This window comes from Halichoerus grypus, chromosome 7 (genome assembly GCF_964656455.1).
Source record: "Halichoerus grypus chromosome 7, mHalGry1.hap1.1, whole genome shotgun sequence".
NCBI classification, from domain to species: Eukaryota; Metazoa; Chordata; class Mammalia; order Carnivora; family Phocidae; genus Halichoerus; species Halichoerus grypus.
This window is the reverse complement of record NC_135718.1, coordinates 69687-96434: the sequence shown is the minus strand read 5'-3', so window position 1 is coordinate 96434 and position 26748 is coordinate 69687. Positions and strand designations below refer to the sequence as shown.

Genomic DNA, 26748 nt, shown 5'->3' with positions numbered 1-26748 from the left:
CGGGCAGAGGTGATGTAGGGGCCCAGTGGGAAGGGAGAAGAGGGTGCCACAGGTGGAGGCACCGCCAGCGCCGAAGATGGAGAAGATCAGGTGGGATGTAGTTGGGAAGAAGGGGATCCAGTTAAAGACCCTCTTCCACCTGCCCCCTGTGTCTGCTGGAGCAGGACTCAGTCTGGCAGCCACCGAGAGACACCCAAATTTTCCCTTTTGGGTTTTCTTTCTATTCTGGGAGAAGAGTCAAACTGATGACTAGGTGGGGGGACAAAAAAAGGGACGAGGAGGAACGCTGTTGGTGACAGTGTAGAGTCTGAATTAAGTGACTTTAAAGATGCCAAACCGATCACATTTCTAAACAAGGCTCAAGGGAGCATGTGGGTCTCCTGTACATTTGATTTGCAATCACGACAAACTGTCTTCAACAGCAGGCACCAACGACGGTTGACATTCTCAGTGCCAGCTCCACGGCCCACATGCGGTGACATGGCTCTACTCAGTCTGCCCACCCTCCTGGTGGCTTGTGTGGCTTTCCTGCTGTTCACCTTTGTGTGGAGAAGAGGAGGCACTCATGGGCCTTTGCTCCTGCCTGGCCCTCCTCCTCTTCCCATCATTGAGAATATCCTGCAGGTGAACCTTTGAGACCTGCCCACCTCTCTCCAGGGTAAGACCCCCTCAGGTATGACCAGCTGCTCTCTGGGTTGGTATAAGTGCTTTACTCAGATTTCCCAGCTAACGTTGGGGGTGTGTGTGTTTGTTTCTTTCAGTTGTGCTAGAATATCCCACTTTTTGTTTATTTGATCTTCTTGAAGAGACCAGGAGTGGTGACCACTCAAAAATGTCTCCATTCTTGACTGATGGCTCTCCGAGGCCCCTCTAACAGTCTCTGACATGAGAGGGAGGAGTGGGGGACTCTGTTTCATTCAGCTTTGAGTCTGACTGACCTAAGACCGTAATATACGGTGAGGAGTGTATCCACAGGGTAGTCATTGCCAAAACTGCACCCCATCATCATGATTCAAAGTGCCCAGCACCCATCTGGCTTTCCAGCTGCACCTGTGGGATCTCAAGGTCAACTCCAGTGAGACCTGTCAGCATGTTGCTTCCATATCCCTGCCCTTTGACCAGTCCAACGCCTTGTAGACCCAGATGCAAGGATCAAGGGCATCCACTTGGAAAGGGTTATGAGGGGTGTAAGGGGGATCGGAATCCTCAGACAGTGGTGGATTCTGACCTGAGTGAGGGAGAGAGAGGTGGGTGGATGTGTCCTTGACTGCCTTGTTGTCTAGAAGCTTCCGCAGGGCCCTCATGGAGTCCCTTATCCTCACTCATGGAGAGACGGCTGTGGGCATTCCACTTTCCCCGATGCCCACCTGGGCACCTTCGTGTCCCAGCCTGGCTGGGATTCTACTACCAGTCATGTGCTTCTCTCCCTGGTATCAACTCTGCTCCCCTCTCTCCCTGCCCGGAGTCTGTGCCTCTGCCAGGCCAGGCTCGGGAGGACACAAGTGGCCCTATGCATGGGTCCCTAAACTCTTGGGGTCCCTTCATGCTCCTGCAGCCCCAGGATGTCCCCTCCTTCCCTCCTCCCACTCTCTTAGGGGACTCTTTCCTGCTGCTCCTATTTCTTCAAACCTCCAGCCGCGTCCCCTCCCATCCCCATGTTGTTCTCACTCCCATTTCTCTGAGAAAACCTAACTACCAGAGAGCATGTCCTACAGCTTCCATGCCAACAGCCCAGAGCTTCTCAGCACCCGCACCATGAAGCTCATGGGCTCTTTGCACTGACAGGCATGGACTGTGCCCCTGCCACCTCTCCCTGCCTTCCCCTGTCTAGGAGTGGTTCTCATCACTGCTCAGACCAGAGGCCAGGAGTAATCCTGACTGCCCTCTCCCACCGTGTCCCAGCCACCGGCAAACCCCTCACTCTACCTAGAAAAGACATCAGGAACCCGGCCTTCTCTGTGTACTTGGATCAATCCAACACAGCTTCCTGCCCACAGATGCCCCTCCTTCCATTCTGTCCATGCTCCATGCAGGGAGACCCTGGAGGGGAGAGCCCACACCCTCAGCAGCCCGTGTCCCTCTCTGACACACAGGAAAGGCCTCATGGGACCTGGACCTCCCACTCCCCTGCCCCCATCCTCCCACCACCTAACCCCCCACACTGCCTCTCACGCTCTCCTGCCCTTTGTCACTCACCATGGACACTGGCCTCCCACTCTTTCCCACCCCAGGCACCCTCAATTCTCAGGGCTTTGCTGGTCCCCCTGCAGGGGCTACTATTCCTGCAGATATCCGTCTGGCTGGCATTCCCTCCTTTCTTGGTGTTAAAATGCTGCCTTCCAAGGAGACACTCCCTAGTGACCTTCTCTCAAGGATGCGACCACCCCCCCAGCCTTCCTCTCCGCCTCACTGGTGTTTCCCATTGCATGTCCGCACTCAAGCATACTCTCGACCGTTATGTCTTGCCTACTAGAATGTATCAAAGAAGATAAATTTCCTGCCGTGCCCTGCCTTTCCCCAGTCCCGAGACACTGTGTAGCACCTAGTTTTTGTTGAATACTTAGTAAGAATTTGTTCTCTCCAATAAAGAAAGGGATTAGGGAAAGGCACAAGAGGTCGAGAGGCCAGAGTATGAGTCCTGCACAGACAGGGTCCTGTCACCCCGCCCCCAGATCAGTGTGGCCCCCTGTCTGCAGCCCCGAGTCTTGGCTAGGGCACACTGATGGGGAGGGTGCTGGCCAGACACTGGGGCTTCTGGGAGGGAGTGTCTTCACTTCTAACTGGCCCTGTGCATCCAGGAGCTGGGCCAGTTGCTCAGGTGTGCCTTGCCACTCTCCCCAGCTGGCTGAGCAGTATGGCCCTGCATACTCGCTGCGTCTGGGCCCCCATCCAATCGTCGTGCTACATGGACACGAGGCTGTGAAGGCTGCCCTGTGTGGTCAGGCGGTCAACTTCAGAGGCAGAGGGAGGTTTCCCCTCATGGAGAAGGCCCTCAAAGGATACGGTATGTGTCCGTCCAGAGCGGCGGCCAGCCCGCTTCCCTTTGGGCCTCGGATCTGCCCATTTCTGTGGTCCACGGCCCTTCCTGCGGAAGTGGTGCTGGGGCTGTGGACCCCAGTTACCCCATCATGGCTCTGCCCAGCCCATGGCACCCAACCTACCTGCCTTTTCTCTCCTTCCATTCTCCTCCATTTCTAGTTCCAGAATATGTGGTTTTTTGAAGGGGTGGGAGGTTGTGGGGTGGCAGAGCATCACACAGGTGATTTGTGCAAGTTACTCAAACTCTGAGTGACAGGTCTTCATTTTTAGAAGGATTAAAATGTCCACTTTCTTGCAGAGTTGCTGTGCCATTGGATGGTAGGTACTGTGCTAGGTTTTCTGTGGATGAAAGGGTCGGTTTCAGGAAAGGCCTTGCAGTGCACAAGAGGGGAAGGGAGCAGACTCCTGTTTCTGTGCTCTCTTTGTGTTTCGTGGGAGCACTGCCCTAGTGAGCGAGGGGTAGTGTGGGTATTTTCTGAGTCTTCACATCCACAGGAGTGCCCTCCTTTCCTTCATGGCCGACTGGTGGTTGGTGAGTAGAAGAATTCAAATGGATGTCCTGCTGCCACATTTTGTGTCCAAGGCTGGGGGCGTCGGCGTCCATCCTGTCCCACGGCTGTCTCTTTATTTCTACATTAGGAAAGATTCCCTTGACCTCTCTCAGGTCACCAGCTTAGTCTTAAGCCTTGTGTCTATTACTCAGAGAATGCTTGAACCATTTGCTGGGGTTAGTGCGAAGTCACAAACATATAGTTCAGTGGGAACCATACGGCGAACCCACATGCGCAAACACCACTCAGATGAAGGAATAAACTCCCAGCACCACGGAAGTCCCCTCTTGCACTCTCCCTGAACATTACTCTCTGCCTTCTCCCACATACTCTGACAACTAACACCATAGTTTAATTTTCCTGGGTTTGAACTGTATAGACATGGAAGTCTACGGCAGGTACTCTGGTCTCTCCCTTCACAGGTGTGCTTCTGCACTTCAGAAGTGGATGAAGTTCTGTCTTTGCTTGTGTGTAAACACTGAGTATTTAACTTTAGTTATTCTATTTTTCAGTTTGAAAAGCTTGATGTGGTTCTGTGATTAGTTTTAATTTTTTTAAAGATTTATTTGTCAGAGAGAGAGAGAACAAGCACGAGCTGGGGGAGCAGCAGAGGCAGAGGGAGAAGCAGGCTCCCCACTGAGCAGGGAGCTGGACGTGGGACTTGATCCCAGGACCCTGAGACCATGACCCGCCAAAGGCAGACGCTTAATCAACTGAGCCACTGGGGTGTCCCAATCTCTAACAAATTCTTAATCATGTTTTTAACTCTGACTTACTCAACAGTTATTATAAAGTCTCTGATTTCGCCACCAGTTGCTGTGACCTTTGCTCATGTCTATTGGAATGACTCCTAATTTTGTATTAGGTTCCAGATACCTTCTCTGAAAAATTGCAGAGGTAATTTCAGGTTTTAATAGCGGTATCTTCCTACAGAGAGGATTTATTGCTTCCTTGGAGTGGGTGGGGCAGAAGCACCCCGAGCACCCTAGCCCTCCACCAGCTGGTGACTTCAAGCTGGGCTGTGGACCCCATTGGGCTGGTCTGTCTCCAGGTCACCCTCACTTCTGGGTGCAGCCCCAGATGTTTACCACAGATGCCCTCCTTGGCAGGCTCGACTCTTGCTTCTGGGACCTTCCCAGTGTTCAACAGCTCTGCTGGGTTTTTGTCTCTCACCTGTGCTTCTATGGGAAAGCATTCCCCACAGTTCCCCATTCCCTTGTTGGCTCTGCGATGCCTTCCAACTGGTCCTTATGAACCATACATATGTTTATGCAGCATCTCTATCTCAGCAGAAGGGATTGAGCAGAATCACCTAGCCCATCACTGTCAAAAGAAGAGTTGCCCTCAGTTTCTAATTCTTACAAACTTTCTCTTTTGTCCTGTTTGCTTCTTTTATACCTGCTTATTATTTTGCTCATGGCACCAAGATCCTATTGAATCAGTCTGAAGACATTGATTTGAATTATTTAAATTATCAGAAATATCTTCGCTTCCCCACTGATGGATATGGGTAGCTGGTGTGGGCTCACCACACTGTGAGCTGTGTTTCCCGACAGCCCTGTGGGGAGGATGGCAGAATTGACTTCAGTTTTGTGCAGCTGGATGTGGGGTGTCTCTTAATGGGGATTTCCTATAGGACAAAGGGAGAGAAGCAGCAAATTGGGGTTTTGGCAGGAGCCAAATTGGGATGGTCTGAGAGTAAAGCCCTTAGGATGAGCTGCCTCCAGGGAAGAACCGGCATTCTGTGGACTTTAAAAAATCTACTTCCTAGCATTAGCCTGAGGTAAATGTTGCTGTTTGTCTATAGAATAGGAAAAGTTCATGACGCTCTGACCCTCTGAAACAAGTTCTCAAGGAAGCCCATCCTGCGCCAGAACCCCTCTGTCTGCCCTCTGGTGACTAGACTCCTGCCCTTGGTTCTTCCCTCAGGGATTGTGTTCAGCCACAGCCAGCCATGGAAGCAAATGCGCCGGTTTACTCTCATGAGCCTGCGGAACCTTGGGATGGGGAGGAGGAGCATTGAGGACCGCATCCAGGAAGAAGCCCAGCACCTGGTGCAGGCCCTCACATAGACAGAGGGTTCGTTGGCATGTGCCCCTGGCCAGACATTCGGTGGGAAGTTAAGGTTACCTCCCCATGCTTCCCTGACCCAGCACCACCCCGCTGGGACCACCGTCCCTCTTTTCTGTTTGGAAAGTGTAGACCAATCAGGGAAGTTTTCCTTGATTTTTATAACCTTCCCTCTTACCAGCTCAGCCCGTGGACCCTGCTTTCATCCTCGCTTGTGCTCCCTGCAACATGATCAGCTCAATCCTCTTTAATGAGCACTTCGACTACCAAGATGAGGAATTCCTGCAGTTGATTATGTTGCTGAATGAAAACTTTTCCATATTGAGCTCCTTCTGGGTGCAGGTAAAGCCAGTTGTCTCTGGTTGTGGGATTACCCGCAGTTGGTCCCAGGGATGAGCCCGAGTGCAGAGTCCCAGTCTTGGCAGCAGGGAGGCAGCAGTGCGGGGTGTACAGGGGGAGGGGGGAGATGGAAGGAAGCTGTCACTTATGGAACACAGCTGAGGGTCTGTGGAGGGGCAGTCAGGCTTCCCTCTGCCAGCACGTCTCCTCTGAGGTCCCCACACGCTTCCCTGGCTCTTTTTAATGCCGGTGGCAGCCCACCCTGAGATCCTGCAGCTAGAAATGGGAAGGGGCTGCAGAGGGTAGGGTCCCCTGGAACAAAGATGCTTCAAGACCATCCAACCCTCTCTTGGCTTTTGAATCCTGGTGATGGAACGGGGGTGTGGCTTTTCCCTACAGCTCTACAATTTGTGGCCATCGTTCATTCACTATCTTCCTGGGCGACACCAGAAATTTTTTAAGAACATTCAGAATATAATAAATTTCATTTTGGAGAGACTGGCACAGCATCAAGGGACTCTGAAGCCTGAGCAGCCCCAGGATTACACTGACTGCTTCCTCGACAGGATGGAGGAGGTAGGTGTGGAGGCTGCCCTCGGAGCACAGGTGTTGCCAGGCCCAGCGCTCTTCTGGGCTCCACACATTCAGGTCCAGGCCTGACAACCCCTGTCTGGAAACCCCTGGGCCTCCACAGTGTGTTTTCTCACCATCAGGCTTACATGTGGAGTGCCTACCTTTCTCTGACTGATGGCTGAGTATGCGCACCTGCTAGGCAAAGTGACCTGGGTTGGACTGTTCACACAAGGAGCTCACCGGCTAGTCCTACAACTGTGGGTAAACTGGCTGATATGCAGGGTGACAGTTGCCACTATCGCTACTTTGGGAGCCCAGGTCACCTTACTCTAATGCCTGGGCAGAACCAGCCACGGGACATACAATAAGTGCCTTGGGAGATGCTGCGCATGCTTATCTACCTGTGTGTGAGTCCATGCACGCAGACAAGTGTGTCGTGTGCACGGTTATACACAAGCAGGTCCTGTTTTTTTACCTTTTCTTCAAGACTATGTCAAAAGCAAAACATCTTATAGTATATTTTCCACTATGCAAAATGTTAGAAATAATTTCTTTGCCGATTATAAATTAGGTATCAAATGAAAATCACTCAGGCAAAAAAAAAAAAAAAAAAAAAGACATAAAAATAGCCACTCATATACAGAGTAAATAGTCAACCTCCTAAGGACTTATTACTGTTTCTAACCTGTATCTGTCTGTATCTAATAGAGGACCTATTATGAAATCATGTATCTGATTACTCCATTATCTACAGGAAAAATACAATCCATATTCTGAATTTAATTCAGAGAACCTAGCAGCTGTTGGCTTTCATCTGTTCAGCGTTGGCACCAGACAGTCACCAGCACCCTGTGGCTAGCACTGCTGATCCTGCTGAAACACCCAGAGGTGGAGAGTGAGTGGGGTGCTTCCAGCTGGGGGGCGACACGGGGGCAAGAAGACAGCATCCCAGTTCTTCAACACGGTTATTTCTTCCATGTACCTTGTTCATGTACTAGCTTTCCCTGATTAAAAGTTAATTAACACAGGTCCATCTTATAAGATTTTATTTATTTATTTGACAGAGAGAGACACAGCGAGAGAGGGAACACAAGCAGGGGGGAGTGGGAGAGGGAGAAGCAGGCTTCCCGCTGAGCAGGGAGCCCGATGTGGGGCTCGATCCCAGGACTCTGGGATCATGACCTGAGCTGAAGGCAGATGCTTAACGACTGAGCCACCCAAGCGCCCTTTTTTTTTTTTAAATTTAAATCCAATTAGCCAAGGTATAGTACACCATTGGTTTTTGATATAACATTCAATGATTCATCAGTTGTATATAACACCCAGTGCTCATCACATCACTTGCCCTCCTTAATGCCCATCACCCAGTTACCCCATCCCCCACCCACCTCCTTTTCCGCAACCCTCAGTTTGTTTCCCAGAGTCAAGAGTCCCATATGCTTTGTCTCCCTCTCTGATTTCTTCCCAGTCTGTTTCTCCCCCACCCCTATTGTCCTTTGCACTATTCCTTATGTTCCACATGAGTGAAACCATATGACAATTATATTTCTCTGATTGACTTATTTCACTTAGCATAATGCTCTCCTGTTCCATCCATGTCGATATAAATGGTAGATATTAATCCTTTCTGATGGCTGAGTAATATTCCCTTGTATATATGAACCACATCTTTTTTATCCATTCATCTGTTGAAGGGCATTTTGGCTCCTTCCACGGTTTGGCTATTGTGGACATTGCTGCTATGAACATTGGGTATTCTATAAAATATTATTTTAAATTAGTATGTAATTTCTCATACTGAAGCATACCATAATTTATTTAACTAATTATTTGTGAGAATTTTAATTGTTTTATATTTTTTGCTATCACACATAATTGAAAAAAATTATTGTACCAAAAATTTTATATGCACTTGATATGATCTTATGATAAATTTTTAGAAACTGAATTGCTATGTTAACAGCAATGAGTAACTGAAATAACTTTTGATCAGTATTCCCAAGTTTTGATGTGTACTTTAGAAATTCCTGTGTATACTGTCCTATAGGAGTAGGCAATAAATAAACTGGAATATTTAATCATGATGAAGATGAAGTGAAATGGCATAAATAATTTTTTGAGCAGTGAAAGAGGAAGCAATTAGTTTCTGAATCTCAAACCTCATTTCACACGTGAGGATAGGTGTGTGACACACCTGTCACACGTCGCACATTGGCTGTGTGGCTCAGGACAAGCACGTGCATTCTCAGTTCAGTCTCCCCCTTCATACAAAGCAGCACAAAGTGAGAGCTGAGGGCCCATCTCCAGTGCTTCTGTGGTTCTCCGGAGCTAATTCGTGAAATTAGAATAGCTGTCTCTTGAAAGCTTTAAGGAAATCAACACTTTCTTGGCTTGGAAAGTTTTGTTCCAAAAGCAGTGTGTGGTTTTTTGTTTTGTTTTGGTTTGTTTTTAATTTTTTTATTATGTTCAGTTAGCCAACATATAGTACATCATTATTTTTTGATGTAGTGTTGAATGATTCATTAGTTGCATATAACACCCAGTGTGTGGTTATAATAAAACAGTCTTGGTTTCAATCCTGGCTCCACAATAGGATAGAGCCTCCATGTGGTTATTTGATGCCTCTGAACTGTAGTTGTTTCCTCTTAAAAACAAGAATATTGGGGTCAGTTCATGATCCCAGGGTCCTGGAATCGATTCCCGTGTGGGGCTCCCCACTCAGCAGGGAGTCTGCTTCTCTCTCTCCCTCTGCCTCTCCCCACTCCCCCCCATGCTCTCTCGCATGTGTGCTCTCTCTCTCTCAAATAAATAAATAAAATCTTTAAAAAAAACAGGAATATTAAAACTTACCCTAGAGTGTTGTTGAGAGGAACATGTTTCTAGCTGATTGGTACGAAGGGGCACTTAGTAAGCATTTTCCCACCACTTCTTGTGAATGTTCAGAATAATGGTTGCTGGTGATGTCTTAGATAGTCATCTGGAGACAGAATTCTCTGCATTATTAGCTTGCAAAGATCTGTGTGGAACTGAATGGTCGTAACCCTGCCCTCTTAGTTCTTGTAAACAACACATGAAAGATTCAGACACTAACAGGACCACCTTGTGGAGGGTCCTGAGCACATCCTGTATTATGGGTAATTTCAGCCAAACCAAACACATTCTTACAACAGCTTCAAACAGCACGACCTACAGAAGGGAATGCTTTGCTTTGCGAGTTTGTAGGATTGAGTTTCTACACCCCTGTAGCCCAGTTTTGGATGACATTTCAGGATGTCATCTGCATGGCTCATGAGTGACAGACACTGTTGTGTCATGCAGGTAGAGTTCACAAGGAAATTGACAGAGTGATGGGCTGGGACCGGGTCCCCTGCATGAGTGACAGGGCCCAGATGCCCTACACAGATGCCGTGGTGCATGAGGTCCAGAGGTACATCAATCTCATCCCCTCCAATCTGCCTCATGCTGTGATTCAGGACACCAAGTTTAGACAGTTCTTCATTCCTAAGGTCAGTCATTTTCCTCCTTTAAATATTTTTTTATTTTGACAATTAAGTGATTAAGTGCCTGATATTTTAATTTTACAGGAAGTAGATTTCTATTAGCCCCATTGGCCGACTCTGTGTAAGTAAAAACTTTACAAAAAAAAGTGTTTTCTTAAGAGACATTTTAGTAATCATGGCCAAAAAATTTTTATATCTTAAGAAAAGATAGGAGAAAAAATATTTTGGGCAGTTTTTATTCCAGAGATTTCATAATTTCTATTAGAATTTGCACTTAAATAAAACTCCACTAGAAATGCTTGTGAGATAGACCTAAGGAAGAGAAAATGAATATTGGGAAAGAGAAAGGAAAGACTGAAGTCCAACAAGTGAATGATGAAATTAGAAGGTAGAGAAAGAATAACAGTGCAGACTCTCAGAGAGCACAAATGAGGTCATAATACCAAAAACAAACTACTGATAGAAAAATAAGATTTAGATTTGGGGGAAGATTGTTAAAATAACAAACCTCTAGAGAGACTGATTAAGAACAAAAGAGTATGAGGGAATAGATGAAAGAATCAACTAAGAAACAGAAATTCTTATAAAAATTGGAATATATTTGGATTTAAACAACAGTAAGATATTAAAGGAAAATGACATGGGCAGCACGAAGAGAATTGGGAAGAAAATGCATGCTGCAGAACTCCTCTTTTTTTATTTAGGAACAAATATAATATTTTAGTGATAAAAAATTTATGACCATAAATTCACAAATTATTTTTATTTATTTAAAGAAGACCTATTTAAAATGGACTCAAAAATTATAAGAAATAAAGTCATAGGAATTAATCTTTTTAAAAAATTTTTATTATGTTATGTTAGTCACCATACAATACATCATTAGTTTTTGATGTGGTGATCCACGATCCATTGTTTTCATATAACACCCAGTGCTCCATGCAGTACATGCCCTCCTTAATACCCATCACTGGGCTAACCAATCCCCCCTCCCCCCTCCCCTCTAAAACCCTGTTTGTTTCTCAGAGTCCATAGTCTCTCATGGTTCATCTCTCCCTCCGATTCCCCCCCCCATTTTTCCCTTCCTTCTCCTAATGTCCTCCATGCTATTCCTAATGTTCCACAAATAAGTGAAACCATATGATAATTGACTTTCTCTGATTGACTTATTTCACTTAGCATAATCTCCTCTGGTCCCATCCATGTTGAGGTAAAAGTTGTGTATTCATCCTTTCTGATGGCTGAGTAATATTCCGTTGTATATATGGACCACATCTTCTTTATCTGTTCATCTGTTGAAGGGCATCTCAGCTCTTTCCACAGTTTGGCTATTGCAGACATTGCTGCTATGGACACTGGGGTGCATATGGCCCTTCTTTTCACTACATCTGTGTCTTTGGGGTAAATAACCAGTAGTGAAATTCCTGGGTCATAGGGTAGCTCTATTTTTAAATTTTTGAGGCACCTTCACACTGTTTTCCAAAGTGGCTGTACCAACTTGCATTCCCACCAACAGTGTAAGAGGGTTCCCCTTTCTCCACAATGTCTCCAACATTTGTTGTTTCTTTCCCTGTCCATTTTGGCCATTCTAACTGGTGTAAGGTGGTATCTCAATGTGGTTTTGATTTGGATTTCCCTGATGGCTAATGATGATGAACATTTTTTCATGTGTCTGGTAGCCTTTTGTATGTCTTCTTCAGAGAAGTGTCTGTTCATATCTTCTGCCCATTTTTTGACTTGGTTATTTGTTTTTTGGGTGTTGAGTTTGAGAAGTTCTTTATAGATTTTGGATACCAGCCCTTTATCTGTAGTGTCATTTGCAAATATCTTCTCCCATTCTGTGGGTTGCCTCTTTGTTTTGTTGACTGTTTCCTTAATCTAACAAAATCTGTGCAAGACACTTGTGGAGAAAATTAACAAGATATTGAAGAGCATAAAGAAGACCTAAATAAATAGAGATATTTTTAATATATTAGTAGAGAAAAACCAACACCAAGATGGCATTTTTCCCATATTAATCTATAAATTAATTTCAATTCAAATAAAATTTTGAACTGTGTTTTCCATGGAACACAAGAAGATCCTAGATTCATATAGAATGAAAACATGCCAAGAAAAGCCACACAGATTTTTAAAAAGATAACAGTGACAATATTAAATTAATGTTGGTGTTGGATATCATGATTGTTTCAAATAGTGGGGTTTCCCCCATGGAACAGAGTAGGGAGCCTTGAAAGAGACCTAGACAGGTGTGTGTGATTAGGGGACATTATAAATTAGGGAAGGAAAAAGACTGTTTAGTAAATGATGATAGAAAAAAATATCAAGTCCCTATCTTACAGAAAAATTATTTCTGGAAATATTAAGTACTTTCATGTAAAAAGTAAATTTAATTCATTTATAATAATAGATGGGAGAATCTTTTTATGATATTGGGGCAGGAAAAGCCTTCTTAAACACAGTAGAAATGGCATGACCTTGAAGAAAAGCATGGCTGAATGTGATTCCATTAAAAGGGAAAATGTTCTGTAGAACAAAAGGCAACACAAGGCCAAAGTTAAGCTAAAGACCATGAAAAAATAACCGTAGTTCATATAATTGACAAATAAATAACTTCTTGATTATGTAAAGACCTCCCAAAGTCATAAGGAAATAAAGCACAGAACAAGGAACAGATGAACAAAAGATAAAACTAAGAAATTCACAGACTAGAACACCTATAGGGTCAATATGTGTATGGAAAGATATTCAAGCTTACTAGCAAGTGCAAATTAAAACTAAGTATATTCTATAACACCCCAATTAGCTTTTAAAATTCTTATTCCAATAAAACCAACTTTGGTAAAAATGTGGGTGACTCACATGGATTCAGGCTTTGAGAGATCTTAGCAGCTAGGAGCCAGAGATTTGACACCCTTGGGCAAGAATGGTGTGCTGCTCCATGTGAGACAGGGGCTAGACCTGGCCCCAGAATGAAGACCATGGGCTTTATGAGATCTAGAAGAATTCCTCTCACAAGCCAACAAGCATAAAGGAGAATCATCACTGCCACGGATTCTGGGTAAGGAAAAAGCCTAGTCCTATGCCATGCCTAGGCTTGCACACAAAAGTTTCACTGATATTAGGGTGCAGAACTCACAAACCAAACAGTGAATGTGCATGCATTCATGTGCACGTGCACACACACACATGCACACATACACACACACCAACCCTGTACATAAGTGTCTACAGTAGCATTCTTCATGGCAGCCAAAAAATGGAGACAACCCAAATGTCCACAACTCACGAATAGATTAAAAAGAAGTGGTCTAGCCATACAATGGAATATTATTCAGTCATAAAAGGAATGATGTAGTTACGATCCAGCAATGGCACTACGGGGTATTTACCCCAAAGATACAAATGTAGGGATTCAAAGGGGTACATGCACCCCAATGTTTATAGCAGCAATGTCCACAATAGCCAAACTGTGGAAAGAGCCTAGATGTCCATCAACAGATGAATGGATAAAGAAGATGTGGTATATATATACAATGGAACATTATGCAGCCATCAAAAGGAATGAGATCTTGCCATTTGCAACGATATGGATGGAACTGGGGGGTGTTGTGCTGAGCAAAATAAGTCAATCAGAGAAAGACATGTATCATATGACCTTACTGATATGAGGAATTCTTAATCTCAGGAAACAAACTGAGGGTTGCTGGAGTGGGGGGGCGGTGGGAGGGATGGGGTGGCTGGATGATAGACATTGGGGAGGGTGTGTGCTATGGTGAGCACTGTGAATTGTGCAAGACTGTTGAATCACAGTTCTGTACCTCTGAAACAAATAATGCAATATATGTTAAGAAAAAAAAAAGAAGAAGATAGCAGGAGGGGAAGAATGAAGGGAGGGAAATCAGAGGGGGAGATGAACCATGAGAGACGATGGACTCTGAAAAACAAACTGAGGGTTCTACAAAGAATCCAATCAAGAAATGGGCAGAAGACATGAACAGACATTTCTCCAAAGAAGACATCCAAATGGCCAACAGACACATGAAAAAGTGTTCAATATCGCTCGGCATCAGGGAAATCCAAATCAAAACCTCAATGAGATACCACCTCACACCAGTCAGAATGGCTAAAATTAACAAGTCAGGAAATGACAGATGTTGGCGGGGATGCGGAGAAAGGGGAACCCTCCTACACTGTTGGTGGGAATGCAAGCTGGTGCAGCCACTCTGGAAAACAGTATGGAGGTTCCTCAAAAAGTTGAAAATAGAGCTACCATATGATCCAGCAATTGCACTACTGGGTATTTACCCCAAAGATACAAAAGTAGGGACCCGAAAGGCTACGTGCACCCCAATGTTTATAGCAGCAATGTCCACAATAGCCAAACTGTGGAAAGAGCCAAGATGTCCATCAACAGATGAATGGATAAAGAAGATGTGGTATATATATGCAATGGAATATTATGCAGCCATCAAAAGGAATAAGATCTTGCCATTTGCAACGACGTGGATGGAACTGGAGGGTATTATGCTGAGCGAAATAAGTCAAACAGAGAAAGACATGTATCATATGACCTCACTGATATGAGGAATTCTTAATCTCAGGAAACAAACTGAGGGTTGCTGGAGTGGGGGGGTGGGGTGGGAGGGATGGGGTGACTGGGTGATGGACACTGGGGAGGGTATGTGTTCTGGTAAGCGCTGTGAATTGTGCAGGACTGTTGAATCTCAGATCTGTACCTCTGAAACAAATAATGCAATATATGTTAAGAAAGAAAAAAAGAAGAAGAAGAATGTAGCAGGAGGGGAAGAATGAAGGGGGGGAAATCGGAGGGGGAGAAGAACCATGAGAGACGATGGACTCTGAAAAACAAACTGGGGGTTCTAGAGGGGAGGGGGTTGGGAGGATGGGTTAGCCTGGTGATGGGTATTGAGGAGGGCACGTTCTGCATGGAGCACTGGGTGTTATGCACAAACAATGAATCATGGAACACTATATCTAAAACTAATGATGTAATGTATGGGGATTAACATAACAATAAAAAAATTAAAAAAACAAAAAAAAAAAAAACAAAAAAAAAAACAAACTGAGGGTTCTAGAGGGGAGGGGGGTGGGAAGATGGATTAGCCTGGTGATGGGTATTAAAGAGGGCATGTTCTGCATGGAGCACTGGGTGTTATGCACAAACAATGAATCATGGAACACTACATCAAAAACTAATGATGTAATGTATGGTGATTAACATAACAATAAAAATTTAAAAAAATGAATAAAAGGAATGATGTACTGATTCATGTTACAACACATATAAACCTTAAAAATAATATGCTAAGTGAGAGAAGCAAGACCAAAGGATGCATATTGTATGATTTCATTCATATGAAATGTCCAGATAAGGAAATGCATAGAGCCAGATATTAAACTAGAGTTTAATAGGTTTGGAAGTCAAGGGGAATGGGGAATGACTACTAATAGGGTATGGGGGTTTCTTTGGGGTGAATAAAATGTTTAAAATTAGGCGATGGTTATAAAACTCTGTGGATATGCTAAAACCACTGAACTGTATGCCTTAAAAGGTTGAATTTTATGATATATAACTCATATCCCAATAAAGCTGTTATTTAAATACATATGTAGTTATTTTAAATTTTAAAGGATTATAGTTGGCCTAAACAGCGTAATGGATCTATTATACACGGCTGAGGTGAGAAATAATGTGTGATGGAGTCGGGGAAGATTATCCAGGATGCACTGCAGGGAAATAAAGAGAAATACGATATGAGAGGTAGGGTCTGAGACATGGAGAGAGGAAAGGCAAATTGCAACATGATGGTGAGATTTACAAAATAAAGAATAAAGAGAATGTACAAGAGACAATATTTTAAAAGAGAGCATATTTTGTGACTTAATTAAAAAAAAAAAACAGCCCTATGCCCAATCTGCACTTGCATAACCCTCCAATTTACATCATCCTCATCACTTCGTGTTTCCTCAAGCACAAGCTTCTCCTAAAGTGGTGTCTTTTGCAATTGCATATTTACATATACAATGTGTATCATCATCATATGTTCACAATTTCATTCAGAAAAATAGAAGTATCATCTACTCAACTGTAATGGTTTTGTTTATGAACAACATTTGTCTTCTCTTTCAGTTCTGTACTAATTGTTGTGGTTCCATTTGTAACTCCTTAAAAAATAATTTTGCTTTCCATTAAAAAGTATCAAACAAAAAAAAAAAGTATCAAACATAAAATTTCTTGAATTTAGTTCTGCTGTAGATAGGTTCACAAAATTTCCCTCTCTCAGTAATATTTTCTGTTATTATCTTTCAAGGTTTGCCTTGGCTCGGGGGACTGGCTCTTGTGCCGGGTGAAGGCAGATCCAAGGATGTGTGTTTTAGAGTCTGTGTTTACATGGTGGAAAAGCCAGGGAACCCTGAGAGTCTATTTCACATTCATGCCCTGGACAAGAGTCCCACCCATTTGCTTGGAAACTTCAGCATCAATTTCCACCTGATTTCCGCAAATGTGTCATTTGCCCCTCAGCTATTCCTCCCACAGATGCAGGGTATGCTGTGGGTACATCATTGTGATGGAGCCATTCCCCTCAGAGTCATTTGTGTCACCTGTCATCCCATCTTCCAGCAATTGACACTGGGCTCTCTGGAAAGAAGTCTCTTATTAAATATTAGATGTTCTTGGTTTTAGGGCACAACTGTGTTCCCATTGCTCTCTTCTGTCTTGTATGACAGTAAAGAGTTTACAAACTCACAAAGGTTTGATCTGAACCATTTTCTGGATAAAAATGGCAGCTTTTGGAAGAGTGACTTCTTCGTCCCCTTCTCTATTGGTAAATAAAGCTCCACATTTCTGGCCATCTATCAATTTAATCTATTAAAATGGAATCACAGATAAATCAATTCAGTATATTTTAAAATATATTTTGTAACAAAATGATTGTGGAAATGATTATGAAATGATTTTCATTTGTCCCTGTAATATATGGCAATCTAGAATAATAATGCAAAAATCAAATTATTTCTATATACACATGACATTAATCTCTAGATTGTGAAGGAGGCTGCCCCTCCAGCTCAATGTGAACTTTTCTGAAAACAATATTTATGTCACTGCCCTCTTGCACCTGGAAATGATTGCCCAAGGGGGGGCTTCCTGTCCTGTCATTCTGATGGGTGACCTGAAGACAGCAGGCTCCAGGTCCCAGCCATCCTTGGTGGGCAAAGAACAGAAATCTGTATGATAAAAATTTCCATTTTCCTTTGTTAATCTTCACAAAAGCCAATTAATAAAATTATTTTTGCTTCCAGGAAAACGGGCATGTCTTGGAGAAGGTCTTGCTCGAATGGAGATATTTTTATTCCTGACCACCGTTCTGCAAAATTTTACCTTAAAGCCTGTTGTTGATGAAAAGGAACTGAGCACTGACCCAATGTTTAATGGATTCTTGAGCATTCATCAGTCTTTCAAGCTCTGCTTCTTACCCAGATTGAAATAAAAAACAAACAAGAGGAAAGCAGGACAGTCAATCAAATAAAAATCTCTCTCTACCCATCACTGGTTAAAAAACCCTGCAAGATATATTTCCTCAATGCACTCAGAGCTCGCATAGAGTAGATGTTCATTGGATATTAAGTAATTGCTGGTGTAAACAACTTCAGTCCAATTTATGACAAATCACGATTGGGTGTGAACCTCATCCACAAGTCTCTTTATAACATGGAAGATATTTGCTGGCACGAATGCATTTCACCAAGGGAAAGCTCTTAGGAAAATGTGATTTCTGCTTCCATCAAGGATGTAGAAAGCTAATGAGTGTTGCCCTAACGACAAGAAAGACCAGACAACCACAAGTCAAACTTTCCTTACCCTCACAGAGCTATGAAGCAGCCTAAAGTCCTAGGAGGGACAGAGCCCTCTAAGGGGAGAGGGGACAAAGCCACAGTGTGGACAGGAAGAAGTCTGCCCAAATGCTAATGAGTTGCCAGAGCCTGAGTTTGGGCCAGAATAGTTGGGGGCTTGGACAGGAAAGGCTTTCATTCATTCACCAGGAGCTTACAAGGAAGATGAGGTCAGGCAAAGCTAAGAGAGAGTGCTCTCAGTGATGCAGATATCAGAGGGACTGAGCTGTGTGGATCTGGCATGAAACCACCACCTACCTAACCCTTCTTCCTCACAATGCAAAAGCTGTGGGGAAAGGGGCAGGCAATGACTCAGTGCTGCTGGAGACAGATAGAAGCAAAAGCCCTGTGCCCCTGAGGGCAGGGCAGGAAGACTTGCTGGGCCCAGGATGCTATATTGAAACCAAGCCCTGAGGGAGAGGGGGATGTGAGGCAGGCATCTTCCACCCAGGCAAGCTGGGCACCAGAGGGAAGAGGGACAGGAACACCCTGCCCAGGTGTAAAAGCCGGGACAGGGTTGCGTCTGGATCAGGACACAGAGGATCCTCTGCCTCTCACCATGATCCCAGAACCTGTAACAAGCAGCCGTCCACTACTGGAGAGAGGCAAGAACAATGGAGAAGGTCAGATCTGGCACAAGCAAGCCACAGTGGCTGAAAGCTGAGTATGGACACTAAACCTGAGAAAGGGATCCCAACACCCCAGCCTGTGCCCTATGCCCAAGGTGGTGAGATGGCAGGAATTTGAAGTCTTGGCACAAAAGAAGTAATGCTAACAACAAATCCCAAATTTAGCTCAACTGTTGTCTGGATTGTTTCAACCTTCCACATCAATGGCCTGACAGAGTAAGAGTCATGCCTGTTTCCAGGATAACTACTATTTATCTCAGTTTTTTTTCTGTACCACACATGATGTTCAGCATTGAATTTAAAAAATTATACACACAAAGTAGCAAAGAAATAACTACCACAGTCAAGAGACAAATCAATAGGACCAATTCAGAGATGACAGAGATGTTGGAACTCTTGGACAAGGACCTAAAATCTTCATGATTAATGTGTCCAAAGATCTAGTGGAAGGTGGAAAGCATGCATGAGAAGATGGAAGAGCAGTGATGGGAAATATAAAAACAGAATCAAGTGGAAATGCTATAAATAAACATCATGACATCAGCAATGAAAATCCCTGATGGTCTCATCAGTTGACTCAGTGGAGGAGAGACTTGTGGTTAGTGCCTAGTATGCTCTTTCTAAGAATACCATATCATTATCCAAGTTCCCATACTTAATTATTGTCTTCGTCCTATAATAAAGTTTGATAATGTTGAAGTTAATTTACTAGGAGAATTTAAAAAACACACACACATTATTTTGTGGCTTTAAAGGCATATTGGGGGTGAGGAGTCCAGGATGGCTGAGGGTGAGGAGTCCAGGATGCCTGAGGAGTAGGAGATCTTAGTTTCATCTGGTCCCAGGAATTCAGCTAGAAAGTTATCAAACCATTCTGAACACCTGCATACTCAACCGGAGATCTAAGAAAAGAACAGCTGCAACTCTACAAATAGAAAAGTGACCACTTTCTGCAAGGTAGGAGGTGCGGAGAAGTGAATCCCAGGTGATATATGGGAAGCTAAACTGTGGGGAGGGAGCCTCCATAAGCTGGCTACCTGCAAGTGATAGAGCAGAGGAGCCCAAAATCAGAACTTTTATTTTATTTTATTTTTTTTAAAGATTTTATTTATTTATTTGACAGAGAGAGACACAGCGAGAGAGGGAATACAAGCAGGGGAAATGGGAGAGGGAGAAACAAGATTCCCGTGGAGCAGGGAGCCCGATGTGGGGCTCGATCCCAGGACCCTGGGATCATGACCTGAGCCGAAGGCAGACGCTTAACAACTGAGCCACCCAGGCGCCCCCCAAAATCAGAACTTTTAGAAGTCTGCTCAGGTGAGGGACGTTGCTCAGGTGGCTAAACAGGGGCAGAACCCTAGCTGGGACAGTGTGGTCTCAGGACCCTTAGGGTCACAGGAAGACCAGAGGTGCCTGAGTGTGGCAGAATTCCCAAGCATCAGAGCTGGGAATCCAGCTGCAAGCAGTGAGCCCAGGAGTGGGCTCTCAGCTCGGGGTTTCCATAAACTGTGAACCATGGCCCAGTCAGGCGACTGCTCTCTGAGCAGGGGTCCAACAATCAGCAGAACCAGCCAGACCCTCCTTCCTCCCCTGGGAGGAGCAGCATGGGAGTGCACCGCAGGAGTCTACAGGGTTTAGAGACTCAAAATGGGGTCATGTGCCTGAGATAGAAATGCTTAGTTGCAGGCTGGGTGAGCATGGAGTGTGGCTGGAGACCAGGGAGGCAGGAGTGATTGACTGCTTTTCTCTGAGGGTGCACTGAGGGGTGTGACCCCAAGCTTTTGGCTCTGGGGCTGGAGATTTGGAGGCTGCCATTTTCATTCTCATCCTCTAAAGCTGAGTGGAAAGCCTTCAGGGAACAAAAGGCACAAAGAGCAAATCAGAGCAGATTACTTAGCCTGGCCCCCTGACAAGGGCAATACAATTCTGCCTGGGGAAAAGACACTTGAGAATCAATGCAACAGACCCCTCCCCCAGAAGATCAGCAAGAACATCCAACCAAGACCAAGTTTACAAATCAATGAGAACTGCAAAACTCCAGTGCTAGCAGAATACAGCACATAAAATTCATGTTTTTTTCTCATGATTCTTTAGTCTTGCAACTTTAATTAAAAAAAATTTAAGACAGATCAATTATTTTATGTTTTCCTTTCTTTTTTTTAATGTTCATTAGCCAATGTATAGTACATCATTAGTTTTTGATATAATGTTCAATGATTTACTAGTTGTGTACACCAGTGTTCATCACCACATGTGCCCTCCTTAATACCCATCACTCAGTTACCCCATCCACCCACCCTCTCCCTTCTGTAACCCTCAGTCTGTTTCCCCAAGTCCAGAGTCTCTCATGGTTTGTCTCCCTCTCTGATTTCTTCCCATTCAGTTTTCCCTCCCTTCCCCTGTAGTCCTCTACACTATTTCTATGTTCCACATATGAGTGAAGCCATATGATTAATTGTCTTTCTCTGCTTGACTTATTTCACTTAACATAATAACCTCTAGTTCCATCCATGTCGATGCAAATGGTGGGTATTCATCTTTTCTGAAGGCTGAGTAATATTCCATTGTATATATGAACCACATCTTCTTTATACATTTGTCTGTTGAAGGACATCCTTGCTCCTTCAACAGTTTGTATATTGTGGACAATGCTGCTGTGAACATTGGGGTGTATGTGTCCCTTTTTTCACTACATCTGTATCTTTGGGGTAAACACCTAGTAGTACAATCGGTGGGTCATAGGGTAGCTCTATCTTTAATGTCTTGAGGAACCTCCACACTGTTTTCCAGAGTGGTTGCACCAGCTTGCATTCCCACAACAGTTGTTTACTGTCTTGTTCATTTTTGCCATTCTAACTGGTGTAAGGTGGTATCTCATTGTGGTTTTGATTTGTATTTCCCTGATGGCTAGTGATGTTGAACATTTTTTCATGTGTCTGTTAGCCATTTGTATGTCTTCTTTGGAGAAGTGTCTGTTCATGTCTTCTGCTCATTTCTTGACTGGATTATTTGTTCTTTGGGTGTTGAGTTTGAGGAGTTCTTTATAGATCTTAGATACTAGCCCTTTATCTGTAATGTCATTTGCAAATATCTTCTCCCATTCTGTGAGTTGCCTCTTGGTTTTGTGGACTGTTTCGTTTCCTGTGCAGAAGATTTTATCTTGATGAAGTCCCAAAAGTTCATTTTTGCTTTTGTTTCCCTTGCCTTTAGAGACATGTCCTGAAAGAATTTGCTGTGGCTGATGTTGAAGGGGTTACTGCCTCTGTTCTCCTCTAGGCATTTGATGGATTCCTGTCTCACATTTAGGTCTTTCATCCATTTTGAGTTTATCTTTTTGTATGGTATAAGGAAATGGTCCAGTTTCATTCTTCTGCATGTGGCTGTCCAATTTTCCCAGCACCATTTATTGTTAATGTGATCTGTCATGATCAATTTGTGAATGTTGAACCACCCTTGCATCCCACTAAATAAGAGGCAACCCATGGAATGGGAGAAGATATTTGCCAGGAGAATATGGAAAAAGACAACCAAAGCTGGGGGCAACACAATTCCAGACTTCAAGCTCTATTACAAGGCTGTGATCATCAAGACAGTATGGTACTGGCACAAAAACAGATACATAGATCAATGGAACAGAATAGAGAACCCACAAATGGACGTTCAACTCTATGGTCAACTAATCTTCGACAAAGCAGGAGACAATATCCAATGGAAATAAGACAGTCTCTTCAATAAATGGTGCTGGGAAAATTGGACAGCCACATGCAGAAGAATGAAACTGGATCATTTTCTTATACCATACACAAAAATAGACTCAAAATGGTTGAAAGACCTTAATGTGAGACAGGAATCCATCAACATTCTAGAGGAGAACACAGGCAGCAACCTCTGTGACCTCAGCCAAGCAACTTCTTCCTAGAAACATCACCGAAGGCAAGGGAAGCAAGGGCAAAAATGAACTATTGGGACTTCATCAAGATAAAAAGCTTTTGCACAGCAAAGGAAACAGTCAACAAAACCAAAAGATGACTGACAGAATGGGAGAAGATATTTGCAAATGACATATCAGATAAAGGGCTGGTATCCAAAATTTATAAAGAACTTCTCAAACTCAACACCCAAAGAACAAATAATCCAGTCAAGAAATGGACAGAAGACATGAACAGACATTCTCCAAAGAAGACATCCAAATGGCCAATAGACACATGAAAAAATGCTCCATATCAATTGCCATCAGGGAAATACAAATCAAAACCACAATGAGATACCAGCTCACATCGGTCAGAATGTGAGATCAAGGAAACAAGTCAGGAAATGACAGATGTTGGTGAGGATGCAGAGAAAGGGGAACCCTCTTACACTGTTGGTGGGAATGCAAGTTGGTTCAGCCACTCTGGAAAACACTATGGAGGTTCCTCAAAAAGTTGAAAATAGAGCTACACTATGATCCAGCAATTGCAGTACTAAGTATTTACCCCAAAGATACAAATGTAGTGATCCAAAAGGGCACCTGCATCCCAATGTTCACAGCAGCAATGTCCACAATAGCTAAACTATGGAAAGGGTCCAGATGTCCATTGACAGATGAATGGATAAAGAAGATGTGGTACACACACACACACACACACACACAATGGAATAACACTCAGCCATTAAAAAATGAAATCTTGCCATTTGCAATGACATGGATAGAACTAGAAGGTATTACGTTAAGCAAAATAATTCAATCAGAGAAAGACAACTATCATATGACCTCACTGATATTTGGAATTTAAGAAACAAAACAGAGGATCATAGGGGAAAAGAGGAAAAAATAAAACAAGACAAAATCAGAGAGGGAAACAAACAACAAAAAAATTTCCTAATCATAGGAAACAAACTGAGTATTGCTGGAGGGGAGGTGGGTAGAGGAATGGGATAACTGGGTGATGGACATTAAGGAGGGCATGTCATGTAATGAGCACTGGATATTATATAAGACTGATGAATTGTAGACCTGTGTCTTTGAAACCAATAATACATTAATGTTAATTAATTGAATTTAAATTAAAAAAGCATATTGGGGGGGTGCCTGGGTGGCTCAGTTGGTTAAGCATCTGGCTCTTGGCTTCGGCTCAGGTCATGATCTCAGGGTCGTGGGATGGAGCCCTATGTCGGGGTCTGCGCTCACAGAGGAGTCTGCTTCTCCCTCCCCCTCTGGTCCTCCCCCCACTCATGGTCTCTCTTTCTCAATAAATAAAATATTAAAAAAATAAAATAAAAGCATATTGGTGAAGGAAATGGGTGAAGTGGGTCAAAGGTACAAACTTCCAGATGTAAAATAAATACATCATGGGACATAATGGTGACTATAGTTAATAACACCATGTTACATATTAGAAAGCTGCTAAGAGAGATCTCAAAAGTTCTCATCACAAGAAAAATGAAGTATATTGTTATAATACTAATAACTCAAAAGGGTAAAAAAAAAAAGAAACCTAATTTTGGTAAACATGAATGTATTCACCCTCCACAGGGAATTTGAGAACTTATACTTTCTATATATTGTCCTGGATGCCATCAGCATCACTGTAGCTTGTCTCTATTAGCGCCGTGACACGGGGTTCATACATATGCCCAAATCACAGCCAGAATCAGAGTTGAAAACTAAGGACAGGATTAAGGTCCAGTTTCAAGGATCCAGAGTTAATATTAAAAGTTTGGGTTCCCTCCCACCCTTGCTCTCAAGAGGTGCTCTTTGATGCCATGTATCTCCTGGGCCCAGCCTCCGCCCTGTGCAGCCAAGTTAGGAAACTCTCATTGACAGCATACCACAGTGTGGACTGAGCAGAACCCTCTTCCCTCACCGGCATAAACTGGTCTATCAGGACAAGCCAAGAAAAATCCCTTATATATGCTTGATGAGTGTATGACTTCAACTTTGTCATTCCTCCCTCCCATCCATGACTCTCCATGTGAAATGTGCAAAAATACTCAACTACTGCTTTGGCATCATCTTGTGACATCTGTTCTCACTGGGGCCAGCATAAGGAAGGAAACAGGCATATTTTCTGCTTGTCAAAAGTGTCTCAGAGAGTGAAAACGAACAGTTGTCCAGTGTCAAGCCTATAGAAGAACCAGAATGTTCTTCCCTGTCCATGCTGCCTAGAGCTCTTCTCCTGTCCCATCCCACATGCTGAATGACTGCCCTACATCCAGTCTCAACACATTATTCCCATACTCACTTGAATCAAGCTAGAAGATGACAAAGCAGTGTTGAGAACCACAGGGGTTGGCAACCATGCCTTCACTTCTTCTTCCCTTCACTGTAACTGGACACACCACACCTCAGGGAAGCTGCTGGGAAATATCTGACTGTAATCTGAGAAATAAGAGCAAACATATTTGGTGAACAATTGGCTAGTCTCTGCCCAAAGCTCAGAGCTGGGAGACCTCACAGAGCCTCCCATATGCTCAAGGAAAAGCCCCGCCATTCCTGCCTCCCTGTGGAAATGCCCTCCATGCAAGCTGCTTCCCTACTGCTCTCTGGAGATGGGGATACTTGGTGTAGGTCATCAGCTCTGCACAACACAGCAGATGCTGGCCCTGTGCTCTGGCATTGTAGCAGGACGTCTCCCCCGTGTGTTAGCCTTGGTCACCAGGCCCTGGTGCAGCAGTGCTCCTGCTCCGACTCTCAGATTCTGCCCTAACCCCTCTCTCCTCTGGGGCCAAAGATACTCTTCAGGGCAGGACTGGGAAGGGACACGACACATGCCCCTTGCTGTCCTCACTTCCCTGCTCCTCTCTGGTGTTCATCACAGACACAGGAGCACCTCTCTTCCCACCCAGGATCTCACAGATGAGAGGTCTCATCCAGGAGCAAGCAGAGGAAGGAGCATCAGCAACAATGATGGAAAGGTGGGGCAGACTGGGAGAGCTAGGAAAGGAGTGTTCCCACGGACAGTGTCAGGTGCAGCAGGCACGCTAAAGTGGATGAGAGCTGCCAAGAGGAGGCTGTGTCCAGCACATGGTGGCAGTGATACATCTTTGCCAGAGCAGGCTCCATGGAGCAGATGGGTGATAGTCAGCCCACAGCAGTCCAAGGACTATGTGGAGTGCCCAAGTCAAAACAGTCTGGACTGCTCTTCCATGAATGTTGGGAATGATGGTGAATGTGCTTAACTGTGTTGAGTATGGTAGATGAGGAGTACAACAGCCAGCTACTCTGTGTCCATGTCCATGTCGGGAGAGGGGCCTCACTGCCATGTGTAATGAAAACATCCACCACCTCTCTCACCAGTAGGTGAACAGCATAACAAAGGAAAGGACACTCACAGACATGCTTGTGTTACTGTGCTTCACGTTGTTGCACTCTGCAGATACTACATTTTTTATAGTTGGAAGGTCTATGGCAACCCCACATCAAGCAAGCCTACTGGCCCCATTTTTCCAATTGCATTTGCTCACTCTGTGTCTCTGTGTCACATTTTGGTAATTCTCATAATATCTCAAACTTTTCCATTATTATTATATTTCCTATGGTGATCTGTGATCATGTGATCTTTGATGTTACTATTGTCATTGTTTTTTGGCCCCATGAACCGTGCCCAGTAAGATGGTGAACTTAATTGATAAATGTGTGTGTTCTGAGGGCTCCACCTACCCATCTCTGACTGTCTCCCCATCTCTCTCCACCTCCTTGGGCCTCCCTATTCTCTGAGACAAACAGTATTGATATTAGCCAGTTAATACCCCTACAATGGCCTCTAGGTGTTCAAGTAAGAGTCACATGCCTCTCATTTTAAATCACAAGCTAGAAATGATTAAGCTCAGTGGGGAAAGTGAGTCAAAAGCTGAGTCAGGCTGAAAGCTAGGCCTCTTGTGCCAAACAGCCAAGTTGTGAATGTAAAGGAAAAGTTCTTGAAGGACATTAAAAGTGCTATTCCAGGGAACACATGGATGATCAGAAAGTGAAACAGCCTTACTGCTGACATGGAGAAAGTGTTAGTGGAAAGACTTTAGTGCTCTGGGTTCAAGACTTCAGGGGAGGAAGTCACTGCAGATGTGGCAGAAACAGCAGGAAAGGAGGAGTCAGAAGTGGGGCCTAAAGATGGGACTAAATTGTTGCGATCTCATGATAAAACTTCA

At 44.1% G+C, this 26748-nt stretch overlaps 1 protein-coding gene across 1 annotated transcript; it reads left to right on the top strand.

Annotated features, from left to right (window-relative positions):
* Positions 1 to 1302: 1302 nt before the first annotated feature.
* On the top strand, positions 1303 to 18167 carry LOC118547127 (cytochrome P450 2C23-like). Its single transcript, XM_078076900.1, is given in 10 exon segments — positions 1303 to 1338; positions 2842 to 3004; positions 5520 to 5669; positions 5842 to 6002; positions 6399 to 6575; positions 7327 to 7399; positions 7402 to 7467; positions 9891 to 10078; positions 16782 to 16923; positions 17402 to 18167. Coding segments are annotated over 10 exon segments (1344 nt in total). The 3' UTR covers positions 17590 to 18167.
* The last annotated feature ends 8581 nt before the right edge of the window (positions 18168 to 26748 follow it).